We start from the raw sequence: 23,386 nt of genomic DNA, 5'->3' as shown, positions 1-23,386 counted from the left end.
AAAATGAAACCTTTGAACAGGCTTAACTCGTGCCTCGTTTGGCCAAAAGTCATGGCACTTGTTTCCACATGTTCCTTGACTCAGGGGGAACACATCTGTCACTTTGACAAGTAAGCTCCGCCCTCAGATTCTCTGCCATTTTGAGCAGTTTGAAAAATGCTTATACCTGATTTTCTGCCTGGATTTTTGAGCAATTTGCGTGAAACGTCCTACACACAATCTATGGACCATTATCTGAAATCCCAGTTGAAGAGAAGTTTGTACGTGAGAACATTTACAGCAAAACACTGTAGTAATGGATAGTGACATTGCAATAAGGACATACATACTTGTTACCAAAACACTGATTGATGTTACTGTTCCCAATGAAACATCTAACTGTGTCTGCATAGCTCAGTTGGTAGAGCTCTTGCCTTCAGACCACAATGTTGTGTGTTCAAATCCGGTTACAGACAACTCAGCTCGTCAGTCGTATTTGTGCATATTGTTCTTATTGCGTATTGTCTTCTTTCTTGGTCCCGCCTTATCGCTGCTTGCAGCTATTTATTTTATTTTTTACATTTTCACTGTATGTATAATGTTGTTGTATAATGTTGCTTATTTATTTTATTTTTTACATTTTCACTGTATGTATAATGTTGTTTGATGAATTGAACATGGTGGACCCTCTTGTAAACAAGTGTAATGCTTAATTGGGTCGTCCACTCAGTTAACAGCCTTTGTATTGAGTTTGTGCTTGAAATGTACTGTAATTCTGTAAAACTGTTAATAAATATTTCAATCAATCAAATCAAAAACCGGCATTAGAGTTAACAGAATAATAATATAGCCTTGTATACCCTGTCTATAAACCCTTTTTTTTCTCAGAGCATGTAGTGTTGATCTCTCGTCTCATGCACCTATTTGCAGCTGCTTCTGGGCGGTTGCTGATATGGTGATAGTTTTCTATGGTCAGTCACATTTGCAAAGATCCATTGCTATTTGTTCGGCTTTCCTCTGTCCATATGGTTTGCAAAACTGTCAGTGACATTACACAGGTCATTTGACTGGCTGTTGCATAGAACTTCTCAAATAATGTCAGTATCATGGTCAGTATACTGTAACTATTATGTTGGTATCATGTCATTATCACGTCCGTATCATGGTCTGTATCATGGTCAGTGTCATGGTCAGTATCATGGTCAGGTCAGTATCATGGTCAGTGAAAGAGTGGCACTCGGAAATAGTTCGTAATAGTAATGGACAGTAATGGTGAGCAGGCAAGGCCACCGGCCAGGCTGACCACAGAATAGGCAGAGGCAGAGGAATCCTTTTTCAGGCTTTTAATAGGGGTGTGTGGTACACACGATGTGTGATGTGTGCTGTACAAAGGAAACAAATATACAATATAAACACAAACAAACAAATCATAAATAGCAGGTCAATCCATATTCAAGATTGGCAATCCGAGATAATAAATCATATTCATAATCATAAATCAGATATCATGTAATACTTAAAGCATCCAATAAGACTTACTTAAATATGAGAAACTATATAACTATGTTAAATAATCAATCCGTAATAATGTAGGCCAAAGGGATATAAATAAGCATCAAGTTCACATATGAAATATATAAACATACATATATGTTTATAAATATAATATGTCAAATATATATAAACATGATGCCCAATTAGGCAGGCCAAACACTGATTAGTTCACATTCCTGTTCCCATAAACCAAAGGAAATAAACTTAAGGCACTGCTTATCCTTTCAACTAACAAATGAACAGGTGTGAATCGCTTCATGTATTCAACAGCTCAATCAGTTGTGGAGTCCATAATAAGGTGGCACATTGTCCTTTGAATGCGTTTGTTCACCCCCTCTGTAGGGGAGAACAAACAGTGGCTAGATGATCCACTATTCAGGTTAGGATGCAAAGGTTTGCAACTTACGTTGAGTTTTGGACGCACACAGTTCTGAGGGTGGAGAGAGATGGTATCCTGGAGGCTGGTGGACAAGAGGAAGAGGCCGCACGGTGTGGTGATCTGAGCATGCATCAGGGAATGAGTGCAGCTAGTTCTACTTATATAGCCTCCCACACCTGTGCGTGGCCAAGCAACAAGCTGCCACTCACTCAGGCTTGATTGGGTGTCAGTTAAGTGAGCCTGGGACCGAGGCTACTCTCCATGAGCCTTTTGACAGTCAGTATCATGTCAGTAGCATGGTCAGTATCATGGTCAGTATCATGTCAGTAGCATGGTCAGTATCATGTCAGTATCATGTCATGGTCAGTATCATGTCATGGTCAGTATCATGGTCAGTATCATGTCAGTAGCATGGTCAGTATCATGTCAGTAGCATGGTCAGTATCATGCCAGTAGCATGGCCAGTATCATGTTGAAATCATGTCAGTATCATGGTCAGTATCAGGTCAGTATCAGGTCAGTATCAGGTCAGTATCATGGTCACTAATATCATGTCATTACCATGATTCATGTCAGAAGCATGTTGGTTGACATTTTCCCATTGCTTTATTGTTGAACTATCCCTGGCATGAATGCACTGACTAAAAAAACCAAACTCGAAATATAATGTTTATTTTTAATAACATTTATTTTCATAGTAGTGTGAGACACCATAGTGACATAAAAGTAAAAAACAGGGGGGAAATAATGATATATAAATGGTACAGGTTAAATCCGTTAAATACACAATATAATGTCATAAACATAGTACAACTGGAAACAAAACAAAAAATTCCATCCGTGTATACATTAATATTCTGGCGGCAGTGCTCCCGATCTCCCCCAGAGTTAGTGTCGAATTGTCCTTGACTCTGAACCCCTAATTGCTCCCGATGTGCAGGTTGGTGCCTTGCATGGTTTCCTCCGGCATCGGTGTATGAGTGGGACTTGGGTGAATGTAATGCACAATCTCTGTAAAGCGCCTTGGATAAAGGCACTATATATAAATGCACCATTTACCATTCATGAGTCTTTCTCTCACTTATTCTATTGATATAACACAAATACATCTGTCCGATTACAGAAAGCAGGCCACACATACTTTACACTTTACAGGCTCACATATTCTTAGAGAAAGACGAGTTCTAATGCGCTAGGAAGTTAAATAAATAATATAAATTTAAAAAAAAAAGTTTTATAAACATACACAGCATTAACCCTAGGGAACTAATCATTTGTATTGCCTGTGTCAACAAAGAAAACATCCAAAGCAGACATCCAGAGAGTTGATCTAGCAGATGTGTGTGCTGGAACATGGTAATGATGCCTCAAAACTGTCCATGTATGGTAAACTGTTTTTTGATTTGTTTGTTTGTTCCACATTGGACTGATGGACAGGGCTAAAACAAGTTTAATAGTCATTTCCTTTGTTGAAGTTTTAATTTAATTAATTTTAATTAAATTGTACAAAATAAATGAACTGTGATGAACATCTTCAGTAATATGTTGTACAGTTTCATGTGCCTATTAATTTAGTTCTGTGATTTCAGATGAATTCATATACATTTAACCAGCCATGACCTTAAATCAGAGGTTTTCAAATATTTTCTTGTCAAGGACCCCTAGACGAATACGCATTTGGGCACAGACCCCATCTGAAAATATTTTGTGCCAGGGACCCCAGATTTGTGTTGTTAAAATGTTGAAAAAAACCTTTAAATTGTTTGAAAATGTTGCTGTTGGCACCTGGAAACACCTGGAAACACCTGGAAACACCTGGAAACAGAGTCCAGAGGCAATGTTTCGGTCCCTCCGGACCTTCCAAAGGCATCATGCCTGAGGAAGGTCCGGAGGGACCGAAACGTTGCTTCATTAAATAAGTAAATACTCTACCGAGCAAATGCACAGTGTGCGGTTGTATTCTATTGCTGTTCTAATAACAACCTAAAACATGAACCTTGGTTGAAAAAACCCAAAGTTGTCCTTTAAGTATATAGGTACAACGTTTTGACCGTAGCGGGTATTCATCAGGTCTGAAACCCCTGGAACCCCCTCAAGGACCCCTGGGGTTCCCCGGAACCCACTTCAAGAACCACTGCCTTAAATGATCTATTTTGCCTAGATTTCCCAGGTGGAGAATAGGCATGATTGCACTGCCGACAGTTGGAAGAACATCCACTGCCATCACCACTTGACAACTCAGCACACTTGGAGACAGAATATTTTTAAGTGTGAGCGACAGCAGAGCGACTATCGCTGGAGGAAGGTAGACTATGACTGTCATGATCAGGCTGTTGACAATGATCTGATGAGCTCTCTTCTTCTGGGGATGAGGGTCTCTTCCACCTGGGTTGGATCTCTTCAGAGTCCACAGGATGGAGAAGTCACAGAAAGCAATAGTGGGGAGAGAAATGACATATGGCCATGAATAAACTGCTGGACCAGCGTTGGTCACATCATGATAAAGCATTAGCACTACAATCCCAAAACCCGCTGAGGTGAGCCAGACAATAAAAACAGCCACAACACGAGGAATAAGACTCTTCCTTGCCCTGTAGACGAGTGGATGAACCACAGCCAGGTAGCAGTCCAGACAACTGCAAGCCATGATTAGAGGTTGACTGCACTGTTTCATTATATAAATAAACAAACTAAAGTCATGATATGTGGAGCTGTACTCCATGTAGAAATTAATGGAAGCAGGCACGCTGGACACAAAGATGATAAGGTCCATGAGAGTCAATGTCAACATGAAGACGTCATGGGGTGTAAATGGTGTTCCGTTTCTGTGTCTCTTGAATAGCTCCCACATGACGGCAACAGAGGCAGGAAAGCCAAGGAGCACAGTGACTGCAAAGAAAAACGTCCAGGTAATGATGCCTTCCTTCTGATCCTCACACCATCTAGGGTATGCTGCAAGGGCGGCTTCAGTGGAGTTTGTGGTCGAATTAAGTGACAAATTGAGCAACATTTTCAAACGCAGATGAGATGATGGTGACAATGAGCAAACCCAGGATGCCAAGGATGACAAGAAGCACTACAAAAGAAAAGCCACATTTAAACCTTTTATTATTTTTTTATATTAATATAATTATTAATTCATTTAACTTTCATTTTTCTTTTTATATTATAACAAAGACAATGTTGAAATATATAATTTATAGGCCTACTCTTAACATAAATAAGACATACCTTTCCTCTTGTCTTGATATTTGTGATGCGATCATGGATATTGTGGATATCATTGTTGCTCAAGTCAAATCTATGCAAATCTATCTATCTATCGTCCTCCCTCTGCTTGGGATACTGATGAATTTGTCCACTCTTCATTGCCTCCGCCAGGCCGAAGGCATGGCCAACACTATGTTTTCGCTCCTGTCCGTCCGTCCTTAGCGCCACCAGGAGGCAGATTTTTGAAAAACACATTTTTGGATATATTACTCGTGTCACGCAAACCTGTAGTGTCTGGAGTCTCTGGACATTAAGTATCTGGACATTTTAATATACAATATTAGACATATTTAGGTCTGGATCACTGCCATGGATGACACACGCACGCACGCACGCACGCACGCACGCACGCATGCACACCCTCTTGGCCCTCCACATGTTTAAGACATGTTTAAGTAGCATTTACAGACATATACAAGATAGATCATACTGCAGCACACACACACACACACACACACACACGCACACGTGCACATGGCACGCACAAGCACACACACACACACACACACACACACACACACACACACACACACACACACACACACACACACACACACACACACACACACATACAGGCCTTTTACATGCATGTCACACGCACAAATATCATATGCGGTATACAGTTTACCATACATGGACAGTTTTGAGGCATCATTACCATCAACACACAATCATACTGACCTGTGCATGTGCATACACAGTCATGGTAATTCCCCTATAAGTAGTATGGTTGAACAGACTTAGACTCAGATAGAATGTAAGAGACTCAGATAGAGATGGAGTGAGAGACTGCAGATGGAGATGGACTGTTAAGCCAAACCACACCAAAGGGTCGAGACGGGACGAGACTGTTTTTAAAGTGAACCACACCAATGCAACTCAAGTTGCATTGGTGTGATTGACCTTAAAATGGGTTTGTCCCAAGGAGTCCCTACCTCCCTACCGGTGTGATTTGGGCTTAACTGAACTCACGGACTGGCAGCGGACTCAGATGGCCTGTCCCTCGCAACGGACACACCATGTCAGCCAGATTGACTTGTAACCTTTTCTAAGCAACCATGTTTACTGAAGAGACGTTACGACCTGAGCCTCCCTAGTTTCTCATTCTGCAATATCACATCAAGATCCTACAAACCGGTACACATGTCTCTATACTAGTCAAGTGGATCTGTCAGATTTTCCTGATTGGCTTCCAAAGTTTGTGGCGGTGCAGTCGTTTTGAACAAAATGCATCAAGTCAGGAACGCAGCGTCCGATTGGTGTGCAACTTTGCATGCACATTCCTCCACTAAGCCAACTTAGTAAGAAATGACATCATACATGTTTCGAATCGGCCTCATGGTTGTGCGATTCATGTTCTTACTCATAACTCTTGAACCGTAGTTCGTAAAATCAACGTCTTTTCCCCCTGGATTCCTTGGATCATGACACAATTTATACAGTTTCTAGTCTATTCTAGCATCTTAGTTGAGGAGCATAGGGTCCGGGATATTGTGTGCTAATTCCTATAAAAGCGACAAAACAGATGTAGTCCAGTGCACTGCATGCTCTAATGATTTAGCTAGTCTGTCACGACTACAGTTAGTCCAAAACGCGGCCGCTCGCCTCTTACAGGGGCACGGAAGTATGACCACATCTCCCCGATCCTTGCCTCCCTACACTGGCTTCCTGTGCGTTACAGGATCCAGTTTAAGATCTTAATATTTGCTTTTAAGTCTGTAAATGGGTTGGCACCAGTCTATATATCGGAACTTGTAGCCCCCAAAGTATCGACAAGGGCCCTGAGGTCGACTGACCAGTCACTTCTCAAAATCCCAAAATCAAAGCTGAAATCCCGGGGGGATAGGTCATTTTCTGTTGTAGCACCCACACTGTGGAATGAACTTCCACCTCATGTCAGAGCTTCGCAATCCTTGTCTGTGTTTAAATCACGTCTGAAAACTCACTTGTACTCCTTGGCATTTGAACATACCGATTAAGAGTTGCTGCTTCCACTGCATTGTCCTTATGTTGCCCTGTTTATGTACTGTTGTTGTTGTTGCTTTTTCCCCTATGGTTATGCTAATTCGCTTATTTCCATCGCTCAAAAATCTATATTTTTTGTATATATCCTCTCTTCATAATGTAAATAGTATCCCGAGCGGCACACTTTAATACTTATTTCGATGGAAATAAGCGAATTAGCACAAAAACCCAACCCCCATTGAGGGCTTATATTAGGGGAAATAGCCAATAATGCACTTTTGCACAAAATAACACCTGGACCTCTTTGTTGGGACGTAACCACTACAAATAAAGGTAAGAAAGCCTTCTAGCATGGAATTCTCCTTTAAAGCATAATGACATTTAGAAAAGTTTGCCTTATAGACTTCTTTTCAGAAAGTATTTATTTAAAGACGTTTACGCCGCGGACAAAGCCAACTGTTGTCGTGACAAATCATGACAACAAACAAAAATCTTCGGGCCAAACAAAGAATTAGAAAGTATAGAAAAAAAACTTTTTTGTTGTTTTTCTTCTTTGTAATTATTTGTTTGGTCCAAAATATTGTGTGTGTTGTCATGATTTGTCACGACAAGAGTTGGCTTCGTACGATGCTTAAAACGTCTTTAAATAAATACGTTTTGAAATGTCTATGGGAAAAATGCATTGGGATTGGCGTTGTCATGAAAGGGGGCGGGACTGCAACGCTCTATACAGGTAGGTTGTCAATGGTGGCCATATGGATTTGGCCACTGTGGCGACCCCGAAGGTCGCCGGCTCGGGTGCCCTAGCTAAATCATTAGAGCAGGCCCTGGGCTACATAATGTGCAAAATTTGGCGCTTTTATACAAATTAGCGCAAAATCACCATTCTCTCTCCCTATGCTCCTCTCCCCCTGGAGCCCAAAGACCTCTGACACTGACAGTCCCGTTACGTTGCGATGACCTTCAGGACTATCCTTTGGTAAGATGAAAGGCATATATGCTCTAATGAAAAGATCAATCAACATCAATGCCAGACCCCTGCGTCAACCCTCCGTCAACACAAACACACATCCCGGCATACATACGTATGCACACACACACACACACACACACACACACACACACACACACACACACACACACACACACACACACATGGACATGGACATGCACACACATAGGCCCTCTGCATTAGAGTGCATTGAGTTGAACTTGCTGTATGAAATGTGCCACAGTATATAAATAAGGATTGATTGAGTGGTTGTACGTGCACGGTGGACTTCAGAGGGGTGTCACTATAGTGTCACTCCACAGGGCTGCAGGACTGGCGTGCTGAGCGTCGCTGCTCAGCCAGGTTGCTCTGTTTACTGTAGCTAATAATCTATAATTGCCTCTCCTGTTGAGGATAATTAACGTTTGCCAGCATGTCACTACCTGCAGAGTGTCATTCATTAGAGATGATGATAAAACGCATGAGTCACCCCCTGTCGGCCCCAGCTCTGCAGGAGGGTGCACAGGCAGGGGAGGGGGGGAGGGGGGGAGGGTTGCCAGTGGGGCGTTCACCTGCTGAATTTATTGCCCTCCCCCACCCCATCCTCCAGCCTGGCATAATGACCTCATTAACCACTTGATATGCCCTAAAGTAATAGATTGCAGCAAAGGTTTATGGCAGTGGTTCTCAAAGCAGGGGGTCCAGGGACCCCCAGGAGTCCTTGAGTGGGTTCCAATCCAGCTGGGTCCCCAGCTATATAAACAAATGATTGCTAGTTGGGAACAAACCCTTACTTACAGGTCTGTAACTCTGAGAGTGATGCTGTGGGCTTGTCAAAAGAACATGCAGTGAAAATAGCCAATCAACAAGCTTTTTGATGTTTTAGACTTATACGCGTTTTAGATACGAAAGCAGATATATATCATTTTTTTAATGTTTCTTTTGTGGCTTGCGCCTTTATTGTATTTTTGTGTAGAGCTCTGGAGTTTTTTATTTAGTTTTTAATTTTTTAATGTAGCCAACATAGAGACACCAGGTTGAACGTTACTTGTTGAAAGTGGTTAAATGCATAATGCAACAACTCATAATCTGAGGTCTAAATAAATAAATACAGTAGCTATGATAGTTGTGATGAAAAACTGGCAGACACAATCATATTCAAAGATGAATGGCTATTATGGTTAAATGTTGCTGTGATTGAGGTACTTCTGGCATGGAAAGGTCGCCATACATGATTTATGAGAAGTAAATGTCATGTGGAGATCGAGGGGAGTTGGATGTGGTTTGTGTGCGATGCAGACGGCTTTCTTCTTCCCTCAAGTGCCCACTGCCCTGTCTTTTTAAGTCCCAAGCCTAATTCATGCTCTGTCATACGGCGGTGTCGAGCGCCTAAAATGTCAGATATACAAGCTCACAGCAGGGCGCGGATTCGATGCATTGTGCACTTGTAGGTCTGCTATGTTTTACGTGCAACACCGCTGTACAACAAAGTATGACTGCCTATATTTATGCCTCTGCTGGAGAGAGAAGCATTATGTTTTCAGCCAGGTTGTCTGTCTGTCCATCCATCAGGTATGAAAGCTATATCTCCGGATGTGTCTGGAGGGAATTTCATGACATTTGGCCCAAACTCGAAGTTGAATAGATTGGAAGTAGATAGTCACACACTGTCAAGGTCACTGTGAGTGTGAACTGAAAACACATTCATTACATTCCTTCAAAGTTCTTCAGGCACTGCATATGGGCTAGTCTACAGACCACAGTACAAGTCTGAACAGACATCCATGTAGCCTAAACAACAAACACAGTAGTTAGCGGAGGCATTTAACTGTGATGCAGTATTGCTCCCAATGTTCGTGCTTTTCCAGGTTGAAAGCTATGGCTATATACTGTATTGTGTTATTGTAAAAGCAACACTTACATATAACTGCGCCTACTACTGAGGCAGAATATATAGACCACACTCCAACTGATATTCCTGAGGGCTTTTTATTTTTACCCATGGAGACTGTGATGGCCACACATGATGGCCACACAAAGTTGCTAAAATACGGTGGATACTTGTCTTTTTTGGTTTGATTTAGTTTGTTTATTTTCAGCACTACTACATTCTTTCTACAGGCATAAAGGACTACACACAACACAACCGGTTAAATGACACCTGTTTATTTCAAGTTTGGTGATAAAGTTACAGACTGGAGTGCACATCCATATGTTATATGTTGTTGCTTCAGATTGGTTTATTTGGAGCTGGGTAATTGGACTGCACCACCTCTTTTCTTTTGTTAATATGAGTTAGTGACGTGTTGTAGTGGAAGTGGATTATGTATGTATGGATTTGTATGTCTAAATGTTATTATTGTCTCCACCAGGCCGAAGGCATGGGGAGAGAGTATGTTTTGCACTCCATCCGTGTGTGAGTCTGTGTGTGTCTGTCGGTCTGTTACCTAATCTCCGGCACTGTTAACCCATTTTTAAGAAAACTACACATAGTCGGGGGATATTAATATAATCTGGGAAAAAAATTCTTACCAAGAATTTTCTTCACTAATGTGTTGGTAAGGGTGTCTAATGTCTATACTAACATGTTCAATTGGGATCAACCACCCTAGGGAGTTTTTGACAGCTGTTGAAAGTTGGCAAAATGTTCTAAATTTCATTATACTTTTAAGTAGCATGTCAAACTAGGGGGTTTTCATGATTCTGAATCCATTCCAAGCATTAGTTTTGCATGAAAAACACGCCTTGGGCTAAATTCGGCCATAGCCACTTGCCCAAATATGCTGACCTTGTCACATTTGTGATGACGGCTATGGCCGTTTTTAGCCCAAGGAGTGTTTTCGTGCAAAACTAATGCTTGGAATGGATTCAGAATCATGAAAACCCCCTAGTTTGACACGTCACATGCTACTTAAAGCATAATGAAATTTAGAAAATGTTGCCTTATATTGGTTATATTGGTCATGTGAGTTAGATTTAGTGATTGTGTGGTACTAATTGTCAACCAGTTCTACCCAACACCATTTTCTCAATGGAAGAATAGGGAGACCACTACCAACCAGTTATACTAGTATACTGTACCATACAGATTGGTTAAAATATATATTTTATATATTTTGAAAGTCGAGTTATAATGTTATGGAAAATGTCATAATTGTACATCTCTATTTTGGAAACACGTTAATAATAATCTTAAAATAGTCACTCATAAAGTTTTGCATTATTAGAATTTGAAATTAATTGCATGATGGTGAAATTAAAACTACTATACTTGGTTGGGGGCCCCCTGGAACCCCCTCAAGGACCCATAACGAGTTTCTGACCTACTGGTATCATTTTCAAATCATTAATGAGAGAATCCCTTATGAGACCCCCATAGAGGCACACTTTAATGATGCCCTGGGTCTTTGAAGGGAAGCCTTTACCTATAATTAGTGTCTAGGGCATTAATTCTAATGAGTGGCCTAGTGGAAATGTATTTAATTAACCAAATGAATGTCGAGGGGATCAAACATTTCTAAACCAATGGTTCTAATTTGAAGGACCCCCCGTTTTGGTATTTTAGGCCACGGACATAACTCTGAATGTATCCCGTAAAGGTTCATTGGACCTGTAAGAGTCCATTTCGTTCCCAACTATCAACTAAAAAACATAGAATGACCTCCGATCAGCTAGAATCTGCTAGAATCCAGTCATTGGTTGGACAATGATTGGATCTGTACCTTTTTTTTTCACATAATTTTTATCCCATGATTTTGTAATTCATGTTTCACCCCTGTGTCAATTATCTAATGTGATCCTGGGCTCTACACACCCTCCGCCAACCTAGTCCCCATATATGGGGGACATGGGGAGAACAACGGACTTGAACTCATGCATCCTTCATGCCTGAGTGTCCAAGTTGGTCCTTTACACCTGACAGGGGGGAGTCTCTCTGGTTATTGTGAGACTGACATTATTAACATCACTATAGGGTAGAAATCTCCATATTTAATATTTTTATGATATTTCTTTCATGCAGTACACAAATGCTTTATTTTATACTTGTGACAGTGTTGCACAAAAGTAGCAAGACTAGCAGTAAAATATTTGTATTGAATATAAAATTATATTTATTTTGGTTTGGCAATCAATTTGATCAGCTTTTAGGTACTCTGAGAAAGTACTCCCTACCAATAGAGATACCCTCTATGCACATGCATAAAGTGAGTGGAAAATTGAATGGCAAAGTGAGTTTAACGTAGTTTAATGCAATCAGATAGGACTTTTCTGTTTGGATGTATGGGCTGTTAAAGCCAGAAAGTAGTTTTTGCCACTCAGTAGGCGTTCCCATAGATATTAAAAAAATAGATGCCTCATTGGCCGCTGCAGTTCGTTGGAGCGATGTGTGTTGGAAGGAGGGGCGGAAGAATTTACACTGGGGAAGGAAGTACGGCGGAAGTGTGGAAGGCATGTTACAGTGATTACTGGCCAATCACAGTGCATCTTTTCTGGGACTTACAGACCCGAACATGCGCCCTGTGACGCGCATGCTCATGCTTCCGCGGTGCTTCGCAAGGAATCTCAGGATAGTTTTGCCCTCCCTTGAGCACATACGCTCCAGAGCCGGAAAGGGCGTCTACGTTTATATGTCTATGGGCGTCCCTGCATAAAGTCCGGGTATGATGATGATGTCACGCACATACTCTCTATAGACCGATTCAGAAACGGGTCTCATGGTAAAAACTTGCAGGTCTTCTACTACATTGAATGGTAGAGTGACTGATGTTAGTCTGCTCAAACGTTAGTCTTTTACCTGCTTTTTACTAACAATAACTTTACAAAGATGCCCAGAATATCGGGAAATTCTTTGGAGAGAAACGGAATGTCAAAAAATACACAGACCAGAGCCATAGAGTAATGGTTGAGACGAAGCAGTGAAAGGTCCTGAAAGATACATAACGTCAGTTTTACCCAATACCCAATCTTTCTGTTGTATGAACACAAGGCTGCTGTACGTTATACCTCATACTAAGTTTCCACCTCTAAATCACATTTCAAAATACACATTTCTGTAACTGGTGGGAAATTCTGGACGGACGCTGGCGAAGTCATTTAAACCTTCAAATTATAAGCTTCAATCTACCATTTTTAATGCAGGATTGGAACCTTGCTTTCCTGCAGGAGAGACCAAACACCCCCCCAGAACCTACGCCCCATAATTCCATTCATTCATTTATTGTTCAATAAATCTCTTAAACTTTCTCAATGATGTGTTCATTCCGACTAGTGAAATATAAATAAAAGAAACACAGCAAGACACTATAAGATTCCAATTTAGGCTTATACGGTGAGGGTATAGGTACACAAGTTTGGGTTTTGCCTGCTAACAATGCCATGATGACCTTGATAGAACAATAAGCAAGGGTTGGAGTTGCACAACGAGATGGTGGGGGTCGGGAATCCAATATTTCTTTAAAAATCTTTTTATAGCAAAAATTACGGGTCGAAATGATGTCCCCCTCTGTTTTCTTTTCTTTTTCTTACAAATTGAGCACTGGAATAAGCTAATCTTGCTTAATTTGGAACAGAATGTACCATATAATGTCCTTCCGAGTACAAAGCACCTTGCAATAATAAAAACGTAAGCTTCTTGTACATCATGTACATCATACCAAGGATGGTGTTGATACATTATCCAAATGCCCCAGTGTTGATGTTTCAGTGATCACTCACACATATTGAGAATGTCTTTTCATTTATTTACATTATATCATATCATGAACCTTTGCTGATATCATTTTTATTTACAGCTATCAAAGCTAAGCTGCACAGTAAAATCCATAGTGTAGATTGAATTAATTTCTTGAATAATTTAATTTGGTGTTAATGCGGCATTGTGTAACTTTGTTTGTTTGTATAGTTTGTGAGTATGTTAATACAATATAACTTATTATAACAATTGGGGTGGTTGTATTGTGTCTCCCTGCTCTTCCATTGAGACATTTAGACCGTGTCAAAGATCATGTCTCAGCGAGACACAGGATCTGAGACATTTAGACCGTGTCAAAGATCATGTCTCAGCGAGACACAGGATCTGACACCAATTTTGACCTGACGGTCAAGATTACATTTATCCTCTGAGAAAGCAGGCAAGCTCTATTAGCTCCTACAATGTCAGCAAAATGTTCAAATCCGGGCTAGAAGACGAAAGTTACATAGTACAGCTTTAATCAAATCCGGAGTGTAATTGACACGTCCAATAACAGATATTTTACTGTGTCCCACAAAAAGGCATACAGTATTACTCATTTTCTGCATAAAACAATTAGATCCAGCACCACATTACCATATTTTAAAAACACATACAGTAAGACATCTACTATATTCAGCACATCTTACCTTTGAAAGACATCATAAACACAGTTTACAGAATACTGGTCATGTAACATCATTCTAAAGTTGAAGACTCAGCTGTCCAATAAGATGAGTAGACAAACACTGCGCTTGCAATCGAACGGTTTCACCTCTCCGTTACTTCGTCCCCCTTTTGTCCTGGTGCTCCCAGGGCACAGGGTCGTTTGCGTCCACCAGCGAGCCGGTCTCCCTCTCGTGCCAGAACTGCTCCACGTCAGGTAAGGCAATCCCGTCTTGGAGACTCTCCCTGTCCGCGTCCTCGCCCCCTCCTCGTGCCGCTGGCTCCTCCTTCGGGTGCGCCTCCCTCCTGGAGCCGTGCCCGGAGCTGGAACAGAGGGCCGGCCGGTTCCCCTTGGGCAGGTGCGAGAACGACTCTGGTCTGGGGCGAGGTGCGCGCTGACAGCTGGGGGTGTGGGGTCCGGGCCTCGGCGGATGCTGCTTGCGGAACGTGAGCCGCCTGAACAGCCCGCGGAAGCCCTCTCGGAACTCCTCGGAGAGGGAGAGGACGATGATGGGATTCACCAGCGACAGGGAGAAGGCGAGCAGCTGAGAGGAGAGGGAGAGGAGGAGCGGAGGTGGGTGGATGTGGGGATGAGCGCCCCCCTCGCTCTCTCTCTCCGCCAGATGCCTCTCCCACACCCACACCACCCACTGCGGCAGCCAGAGGATCGCCATGGCGACAGTGAGGCCGAAGAGCATCAGGGTGAGCTTGCGGGACCGGATCTGCGCGCGGAGGTTCATGGTCTTGCTGGAGCGCTGCTGGCAGCGGGCGTATGCCTTCCAGAAGTACAGCAGGGCGACGCTCAGCGGCACGCAGTACACAGCGAGCGGGTACGCCTTCACGTACGCCGACATGAAGTCGCCGGCCTTGGGAGGCACGGCCATCACGCACACCAGCCCCCGCCGCTCGTCTGGCTGCAGTGTGGCGAACAGCCAGTGCGGCATGGTGACGGAGCAGGCGGACGCCCAGACGGACATCAGCACCACCAGGATGGAGCCCATGCTGATGCTGACCTGCTGGCCCGGGTTGGAGACGTAGCGGTAGCAGGCTTTGGCCATGATGGCCACGGTGAAGCTCTTGGCCGCCATGCATGACTGGAGGAACCAGTCGGCCGTCTTGCACACGGCCCAGCCCAGCCGCCAGCTGGCCTCGGAGTAGGCGGCGGCGCGGAACGGCGCGGCAAACGTCAGCACCAGCCCGTCGGCGAACATCAGGTTGAAGATGAGCGAGTTGATGAGGGAGACCGTGCCCTTGTGAGCGCAGTAGACCAGGATGCTCATGGCGGTGAGGTTGCACGCCAGGCCCAAGACGCAGATGACCCCCAGCACGGCCGGTACGAGTATCTTCAGCTCCATGGGGTCCAGGTGTTCGCCGGAGCCTCGCTCGTTGAAGGGCCACCTATCGATGGAGCTGTTCACCACAGTCATGTTGGTCCCACTGGAGAGCTTGTCCATCTCAGCCCAAGACATGGAGAACTAAGAGACCGAGGCCAGGGTAGCCAGGAACGTGTATTAACATGAAAAGTAGTGCCAGAAAAGTACTGTATAAGGGTCCCACCAGAAGATTTAGGGTATTTAAAAATCAATTACGATACTAGAAAATGTAACCTCAGAAACTCTGGTGGTAATAATCACATCAGCGAACAAATGGATGGATGATCAGCGATCGCAGCAGCGCTGGCGCCTGTCTGTCTCCGGGCTCGTCTGTGTGCACGCTGTTATAAAGACACTGTTTGAGTGACAGCAGCTATTCCCAGCCGACGGGTAACACATCATCTGCAGTCACACTGGGACCATTTGAAAAAAAAGAAAAAAACAAAACTGCAATTACATGCCCACTTTGCCCAGCATGACATGCTATTACATTGGATTTTCAGTTTCTCAGTAAGCACTTAACTTATGTTTAATCATGTCTATTATTATTATTATTATTACAATTATTATAAAGGCATCATTTTGAGCTAAGCCAGTGTGAGAGTCACAATATGGAATAATTTATTATAAACAAGACATGGCTCTATGTTCTGTAAAGGGAGGATGGCTTGTTCATTATTTTATTCCCAGACGTTTGGGGTGGTAAGGATTCAAGGAAGTGTAGCTACTTTTTACTATGAAATGCCAAGGGATGTGCAAATAAAGCAAGCAAATAATGTAGAAACCACCAAACTTACATCTCCCAATCAATTTTCTACAAAAAATCAGACCTGTCTGAAGTGAGTGGTTCTGTCGGTACTGTACTGTACTTCATAGTACTGTAATGTACTTCATAGTACTGTACTGTTCTTTGTAGTACTGTACGGTACTGTTAGTACTGGACTGTAATTCATAGTACTGTACTGTACTGTACTGTACTGTACTGTGCTAGTACTGTACTGTACTTCATAGTAGTGTACTGTACTTTGTAGTGCTGTACTATAATGTACTGTACTATACTGTACTGTTGTTCATAGTACTGTACTGTTCTTCATAGTACTGTACTATGCTGTACTGTACTTTGTAGTACAGTACTGTACTGCACTTCGTAGTACTGTACTGTACTTCATAGTAGCCTACTGTACTACTGTACTTCGTAGTACTGTACTGTACTTCGTAGTACTGTACTGTACTTTGTAGTACTGTACTGTAATTTGTAGTACTGTACTTTGTAGTACTGTACTGTACTTCATAGTACTGTACTGTTCTTTGTAGTACTGTACTTGCACGGCAACACGTTGTGAGCTTGTAGATCTGAGAATATTTGTACTGTAGGTGTGTGAGTGTGTTAGGCTGTGCAACAGTGACACTTGGTAGTGAACAAAAGGTACTTCCGTGCTCAGACATACACAGACACAGAGACAGACACACAGACACACATTGCTGCGTGTAGGAGTGGTTAGCTAACCTGACTCCGCCAGATGGGGCAGCAGAGAGTACACTGGGTTCCCCCCTCCTGCTCCCATCTGGGAACTCTCAGGCAGACTTGATGCTCCGGCCACCAAACGGCCTGGCCAATCAGCGGCAGCTAGAGGCGGGATCAAGGCATACACAGTGCTGCCTTGATCCCGCCTCTAGCTGCCGCTGCCCCATCTGGCAAAGTCAGGTTAGTGGTTAGCACCACTCAAAAATAAATAAAAGTAGTCAATTAGTTACTCAGTTAGTCTCCGGATAGTTCCATTCTGCATTTTCTTAGTTTGACTTGTAGAATAGTGAACATGGAGAGTGAATCAACACTTGTTGAGAGGACCAACAGACTGATATGGTATTATTCCGTCTTGTCCAATTCACTTTTCATCCACATGAGGGCGCCCTTGTACTACCAGAAAGCACATAAGAGTCTCAATGAAATGCATACAAAATTATATAAAGCATACATTTTTCACCTCAGTTGGAGATGCAACAGAATAAATCCACTATAGCAGGAGGTGAACTTGCACATGTTTATTCTTTTTTTATTATTCAAAGAAAAATCCAGTAAGCATAAAGACTGCATGGTAATTAATTAATTGCATTTCAATACATTCTGAGCTATAAAAGTTTTATTTTTTATTTTTATTTTTTAATTTTCAATTAGAAGTTTCACAAAGGAGTTGGTTTAGAAGACATTACTGTTCAAAGGAATCACAGTCACTAATTCCCTGATTTCACAGCATCCACCCAGTCCCTTGTCCCCTATCATGTCCACCTATTATGGGAGTTGTTGCCTCTCGGCACTGATCTCAAACAAGCCCTTCCCTGTCTCACATATGCCTGATTCATAAACCTTCGTACAGTGATGTCGCTCATCCAAAATAGCCGATCTACAAGTTCAGTGAGCTCGTGGAACAGCTATTTTCGGTGGGCGACATTGGTGTACAATGGACTAAAAACAATGTTATACTTATACTTTGTCGTAAGGGGCTACACGCCTTTCGGGGGGCTACAAGGTTTTAAACATTTTTAATGTATTTTATAGTTTTAACATTTTTGAATGCCCAAAATAGGTACTCCGCAGGTACAAAGCAATATGTAGGGGGTTCACCACACTGGTCAGAGATGAGTGCTTAAAACTCAACTCCCTACTTTCTTCAGTTAAACATGGATCGGTACCACAGTAGCCTGAAATCAAGTCCACTGAGAACAGGCTACTTGTAGGATCGACGGGAGAGCAGAGCTTTCAATTGCATAGTTCCTCGTGATGATCTGTAGAGATGTTCAATGACTATACGCAGGCTGTCAGCTTCATCATTAACCAAAACGCCACACATGCAAACAACGACGTCAAGAGCTACACTAACGTAATGTTTAGATTTAGAGTCGACGTCCAAGATTATGCGATACAAAAGATTTGATTTTCTACGGGGATTCATCTTCTACAGGTCATTTGCGAAGGACTACCCAAATGAACGTTCAAGGGAAGTGGTACCAATGAGATTCTGCTAAGCTATTCAAATACTGTTCTTTTTCCCCCTTCAAATTGGTTCTATTAGATGGAGTGCAGTTTGAGAAGGGAGGAGTCACTCTGCAGACTGTACATCAGGACAAAATTAGATTGCGTCTTCTTTATCACAATACATTCTCACTCTGTCTGTTTGGGATCATCATGCATCTGAAAGCTGGTTTACTGGAAAACATACAGTACATACAGTGCAGTAGCAAACAGAATATGTGGGCCTTTTCTGAGCAACCGGGGTGATGTGGGGACCAACCGGGGTGATGTGGGGACCAAATTCAGCACACAGCATTCAGCAGACGACTTACGCTTACTTTAAAACACATTCTTCTTTTTATTTTAGTTATTCATACAGCGATTCACACTGCTCATATTTGTTCATATTTTGTGTTGAATAAAACAAAGGATGAACAAGCGAACCGGTGACAAACTTATAAATAAATGCTTTCTGTTGCATGCCATGTATGCAGAATCAGCTGCGGATTCGCAAAAGGCATTTGCTCACGTTCTACAAGGTATGAACTGTATGTTTGACAATAAGCTAGACGACAACGGAACAATGCCGGAGTTTGACCATACACAGACGGAGACGGGGAGAGAAAAAGGGAAAGATTCAGATTTGGGTTCAACCTTGGACTCATAAGCCTATAAACCAGAGCTGTATGCAGTCGCAAGCACTTCTCCAAGTGGAACTGGAGTAGAATTTTTTTATACATTTTTTAGAGAGAGGGGGGATTCCTAAGTTACAATTTAATTTATAAACATTCACACTCCTGCTTTGTACTCAGTCCCTCTGCCCAGCCCAGCCCACCCACCCACCCACAACGAATCCCACCCCCCCACCCTGTCCCACCCTTTACATCAAACCCCCACATACCAAAAGAAGGCACCACATCTTCGAAAACAGAATCATTAATGACCAAGAGAAGAATAAAATAATAACAGCATTAAATCAAAACGGTTGACCGTCCGGCCTGGGAGGGGCCGCATTCACATTGACTACAGTGCTCTCGTCGCGCGAGACACAAAACAGCATGAACTTAAACCGTGTTGGTCGTCGTTTCACAGGCGGAAACAACAATTCTTGATTCATATTTAGTTGCGTGCCAGTGTCAGGCACCAAAAATAGCACATCGATTAGACCTGCTATTTTGTTGTCGCATGACACTGTAATGCAACCAAGTATATCAGGACTTAGAAATCTCTCTCACTTACAGTGCTACCAAGAAAAGTCTGGAATCAGGGTTCAGAGTATAACAGTCTGTCCACCAGGGGGCTCTGCAGACACAGTTTTGTCCAACAGCTTCTCCTGGGGGGTTGGTCACATGCATGCGCGTTGGCATGTGCAGATTTAAAAACAGAGGGCACTGTTGCTATGTGACAAGAAGCCACCATCGTGTTGGCGTGACTGTCTGTCTGTCTGTCTGTCTGTCTGTCTGTGTGCTCTATGTTCACTGCTCTCCAATCCAAATCCATGGTTATATTTTCATGGAGATGAGTTTGCAGACGACTGCTACGAGACATTATTCATCCAGCAATCCAATTTGTTGCATGAATACCCAGCATTCCTCCTCCAGTGTGTCCACGCAGCTAGATAACTTAAAATCACAAGTCAAACTGAGGAAAAGGAGCAGCTTGTGCGGTTGTTGTCTATTGTTTCCTTTCTGTTCTTTTAGGGGTACCTGTTTGTTCTTCAAGCCATGTCCAGCTTGTGTCTTTCGTGCTTTCCCAGCATTCGCGCTGTCCCAGTGTCTGAAACCATGAAATCCCCATTCAAGTCACCGAATACGCCTTTTTTCCCCCGGAAACCTCTGCATATCCTTGGCAGAGAAGTGTAACTTGAGACCAACTGCAACTATAGACACGAGGAGAGGAGAGGAGGATGTATTTAAGAGGGAGTTAATTTCTCTCCAACACACTCTCTGTCTCTCCTTCCTCCTTCACCTCTCCCTGTGACCCCCTCCCTCCAGCGTGGGGTCAGCGGTCAGCAAGGGGCAGAGTGTGCCCCCTCTAGTTGACCTTGTCCTGGAAGATGTAGAGGTTGTTGGTGGCTGCCACGGCAATGATGTTCTCCTGGGGGTGCCAGGTGGTGTGGAGGATCTTTTTGCTGAAGTCCAGGCTGTCTACGCTGATCTCATCCTTACGACGCTTCCCGCCCACGCAAACCTGGGAGGACAACCAACAGAGCTTACAATGCGTGCTGCTCACATGCCCCTGTTTCAATCATCAGTGCAAACAAAAGGATTTCCCCTGAGGTTTGTATTTCCATTTCAATGCATTCCTATTTTTATTAATATGACTTTTTAAATATACAGAGGCCTACACGTCTGTAAAACATGGCTTGTTGCAGTCTCACCTCTTAAACCCTACAGTACATACTCCGCTGACCGATATATATCCCCCGGCCCCAGGCAGGGGTCTATCCTTGGCTCACTCATTTTTTCCCTCGACGCCAAATCTCTTCAAATCTACAAGCTTACAACGTGTCGCAACATGATGCATTGTGCCATCTGCAAATGTTCGCCTATTATTTATTTGCATTTAACTGTTTCCGCGCCATTGCCGTAGATCTAGGTCAATTGAAGCCTATTATTTAATACTACGCTTACCGCCATTTGATCAATGGCAATTGTGCTTTTATAGCACTTTCGATCGATCAAGCCATAATGCTACTTGCGTTAGCATCGGGTAGCTACCTGTTGTTGTCATGACAATGGATCGCCCATCTTAGATCGTCCTCGCCATAATAATCCCAATTCTATCTGTTTCTTTCAATCGCCTGTATCTCCTATTCCTTGTCCCAGATGGCATTTTTGGTCAAAACAACGTTTCTTTGATGGCACAGAGCCGACGCTGTGGAGGCCTCCAGTGCCCCGGCATAGATCCATCTTGTAAACGACAGTTAAACTTACTAGGATATGTCTACTTCCGGAAGTCTGGAAATGTGGCTTTTCAAAATAAGAGCTCAACTGGGAAAAATGCTGGTGTGAATTAGATCCTAATTTTTCAATAAATGCTAGCGGGCTAAGTGTTAACTATAAGGTCCAGATTCTCCAATCCTTCCAGACAGTTTGGAGAAGCCTGTTGACCCACACTACATCGTTTAAGATATTACAAGTTGAAATATGTTGTTGACACACCCTTAGCATAGTTCCAGTCCTTGATTATGATTGGCTGAACCGTGTTCAAAGCTATTGTAAAAGACTCGGTAAACACACTCTGCTCCAAACAAATTGTTTTGCGAAACCGCATCTGATAACATTTTAGGTGAGAAATAGGCCACGAGGTTGCTCAACATTGATTTGCTTCACATTTACAAGAGCGTGTTTGTAATATTCACAGTTCTGGACGTTTCATGCTTTCATGCATTTGCATAACAAGTTCCTTGTTTGTGCAGGACTACTTCCTTGTAGAAATTATTACTGTAGCAAATTGTTATTAAAATGTTTTAACAGGCATATGTGTCCAAATTTGACTGACGGACTGCCATTGGATTGTTTCGAACTTTCGTTTTTTCATGTCATATGAAAGCTGGTAATTATAGCTTTAAATTGACATATTGGTTGTTCAGTTTGACCCACCAGTTTTGGAGATGTGGCTTATAGAGTAATGTCTTGCAGAAAACAGTGAGTTGAGAAAACAGGCTTGAAAGGTTCACATCTGTGGACTCTAACATTACACCTAGCTACATGTTTAAGCATTTATTTCATATTTACATGTCGATTTCAGCTCTGACATTTATTCCAGACATGCTCTAGTATGTGAAGAGTCTGCCTGTGCTATTAACGCATTTTGCATACAAAATAAATAAATTGCGTTTTTCTCCTCTGGTGAAAAGCTGGAGGCTGCATGATGGCAGCCCCTCAGTCACATTTGGTCACACATGTCTATGATGTTCATGTTGCCATAGTTGGTAACCATTTTATTGAAGCAATAAGCCATGCAAGGCCGTGGTTTACTGTGATTTTAGAACTCCTAAGAGGGTTTAAGCTTCTTAGCAGTTATATATCACTGTAAACCATGACCTCTTGGGGCTTATTGCTTTTATATACCATGGCATTACAGTTCTAGCATACAGTGTTGATACAGACTGTGGTTATTCAAAGGAAGGTGACAGTCTTGAACTCTTGATACAGACTGTGGTTATTCAAAGGAAGGTGACTGTCTTGATACAGACTGTGTGTGGTAACTCAAAGGAAGGTGACAGACTATGGTACCTTGCGTGGTTTGAGGATGGCTCTGGGTTTGCTGTTCTCCCTGGACGCTTCCAGTGTGACGTCACGCTTGGTGTTCCGATCAAACATCCGGAAGAAGTTGTTATAAGAGCCGGTCATTATCACACTGGAGAGAGAGAGAGAGAGAGAGAGAGAGAGAGAGAGAACACTTGTTCATCATTATTTATCAATGAATTGATAAATGGGTGGATTGGTGGATGAATACGTTT

At 42.7% G+C, this 23,386-nt stretch overlaps 2 protein-coding genes across 4 annotated transcripts in view; both read right to left on the bottom strand.

Moving 5' to 3' along the window:
* Positions 1-14,651: 14,651 nt before the first annotated feature.
* Positions 14,652-15,989, bottom strand: gpr151 (G protein-coupled receptor 151; the record flags this gene model as incomplete). The annotated part of the gene is made up of 1 exon (XM_079498147.1): positions 14,652-15,989. One exon carries the CDS (start codon positions 15,987-15,989, stop codon positions 14,652-14,654), a length of 1,338 nt encoding a protein of 445 aa, XP_079354273.1.
* A 3,811-nt stretch (positions 15,990-19,800) lies between these two features.
* The window catches only part of LOC306928623 (serine/threonine-protein phosphatase 2A 55 kDa regulatory subunit B beta isoform), a 70,034-nt gene continuing 66,448 nt past the window's right edge, over positions 19,801-23,386 (bottom strand). For all 3 annotated transcript variants that reach the window (XM_079508874.1, XM_079508873.1, XM_079508875.1), the window contains 2 exons: positions 23,160-23,283; positions 19,801-21,108 (listed from right to left, as the gene is read on the bottom strand). In XM_079508874.1, coding sequence (XP_079365000.1) covers positions 20,953-21,108; positions 23,160-23,283 — 280 coding nt within the window. In that variant the 3' untranslated portion in view covers positions 19,801-20,952. The remainder of the gene's footprint in view (positions 21,109-23,159; positions 23,284-23,386) is intronic.

Source organism: Electrona antarctica (genome assembly GCF_951216825.1).
Source record: "Electrona antarctica genome assembly, chromosome: 1".
NCBI classification, from domain to species: Eukaryota; Metazoa; Chordata; class Actinopteri; order Myctophiformes; family Myctophidae; genus Electrona; species Electrona antarctica.
This window is presented reverse-complemented; position numbering and strand designations above follow the sequence as displayed.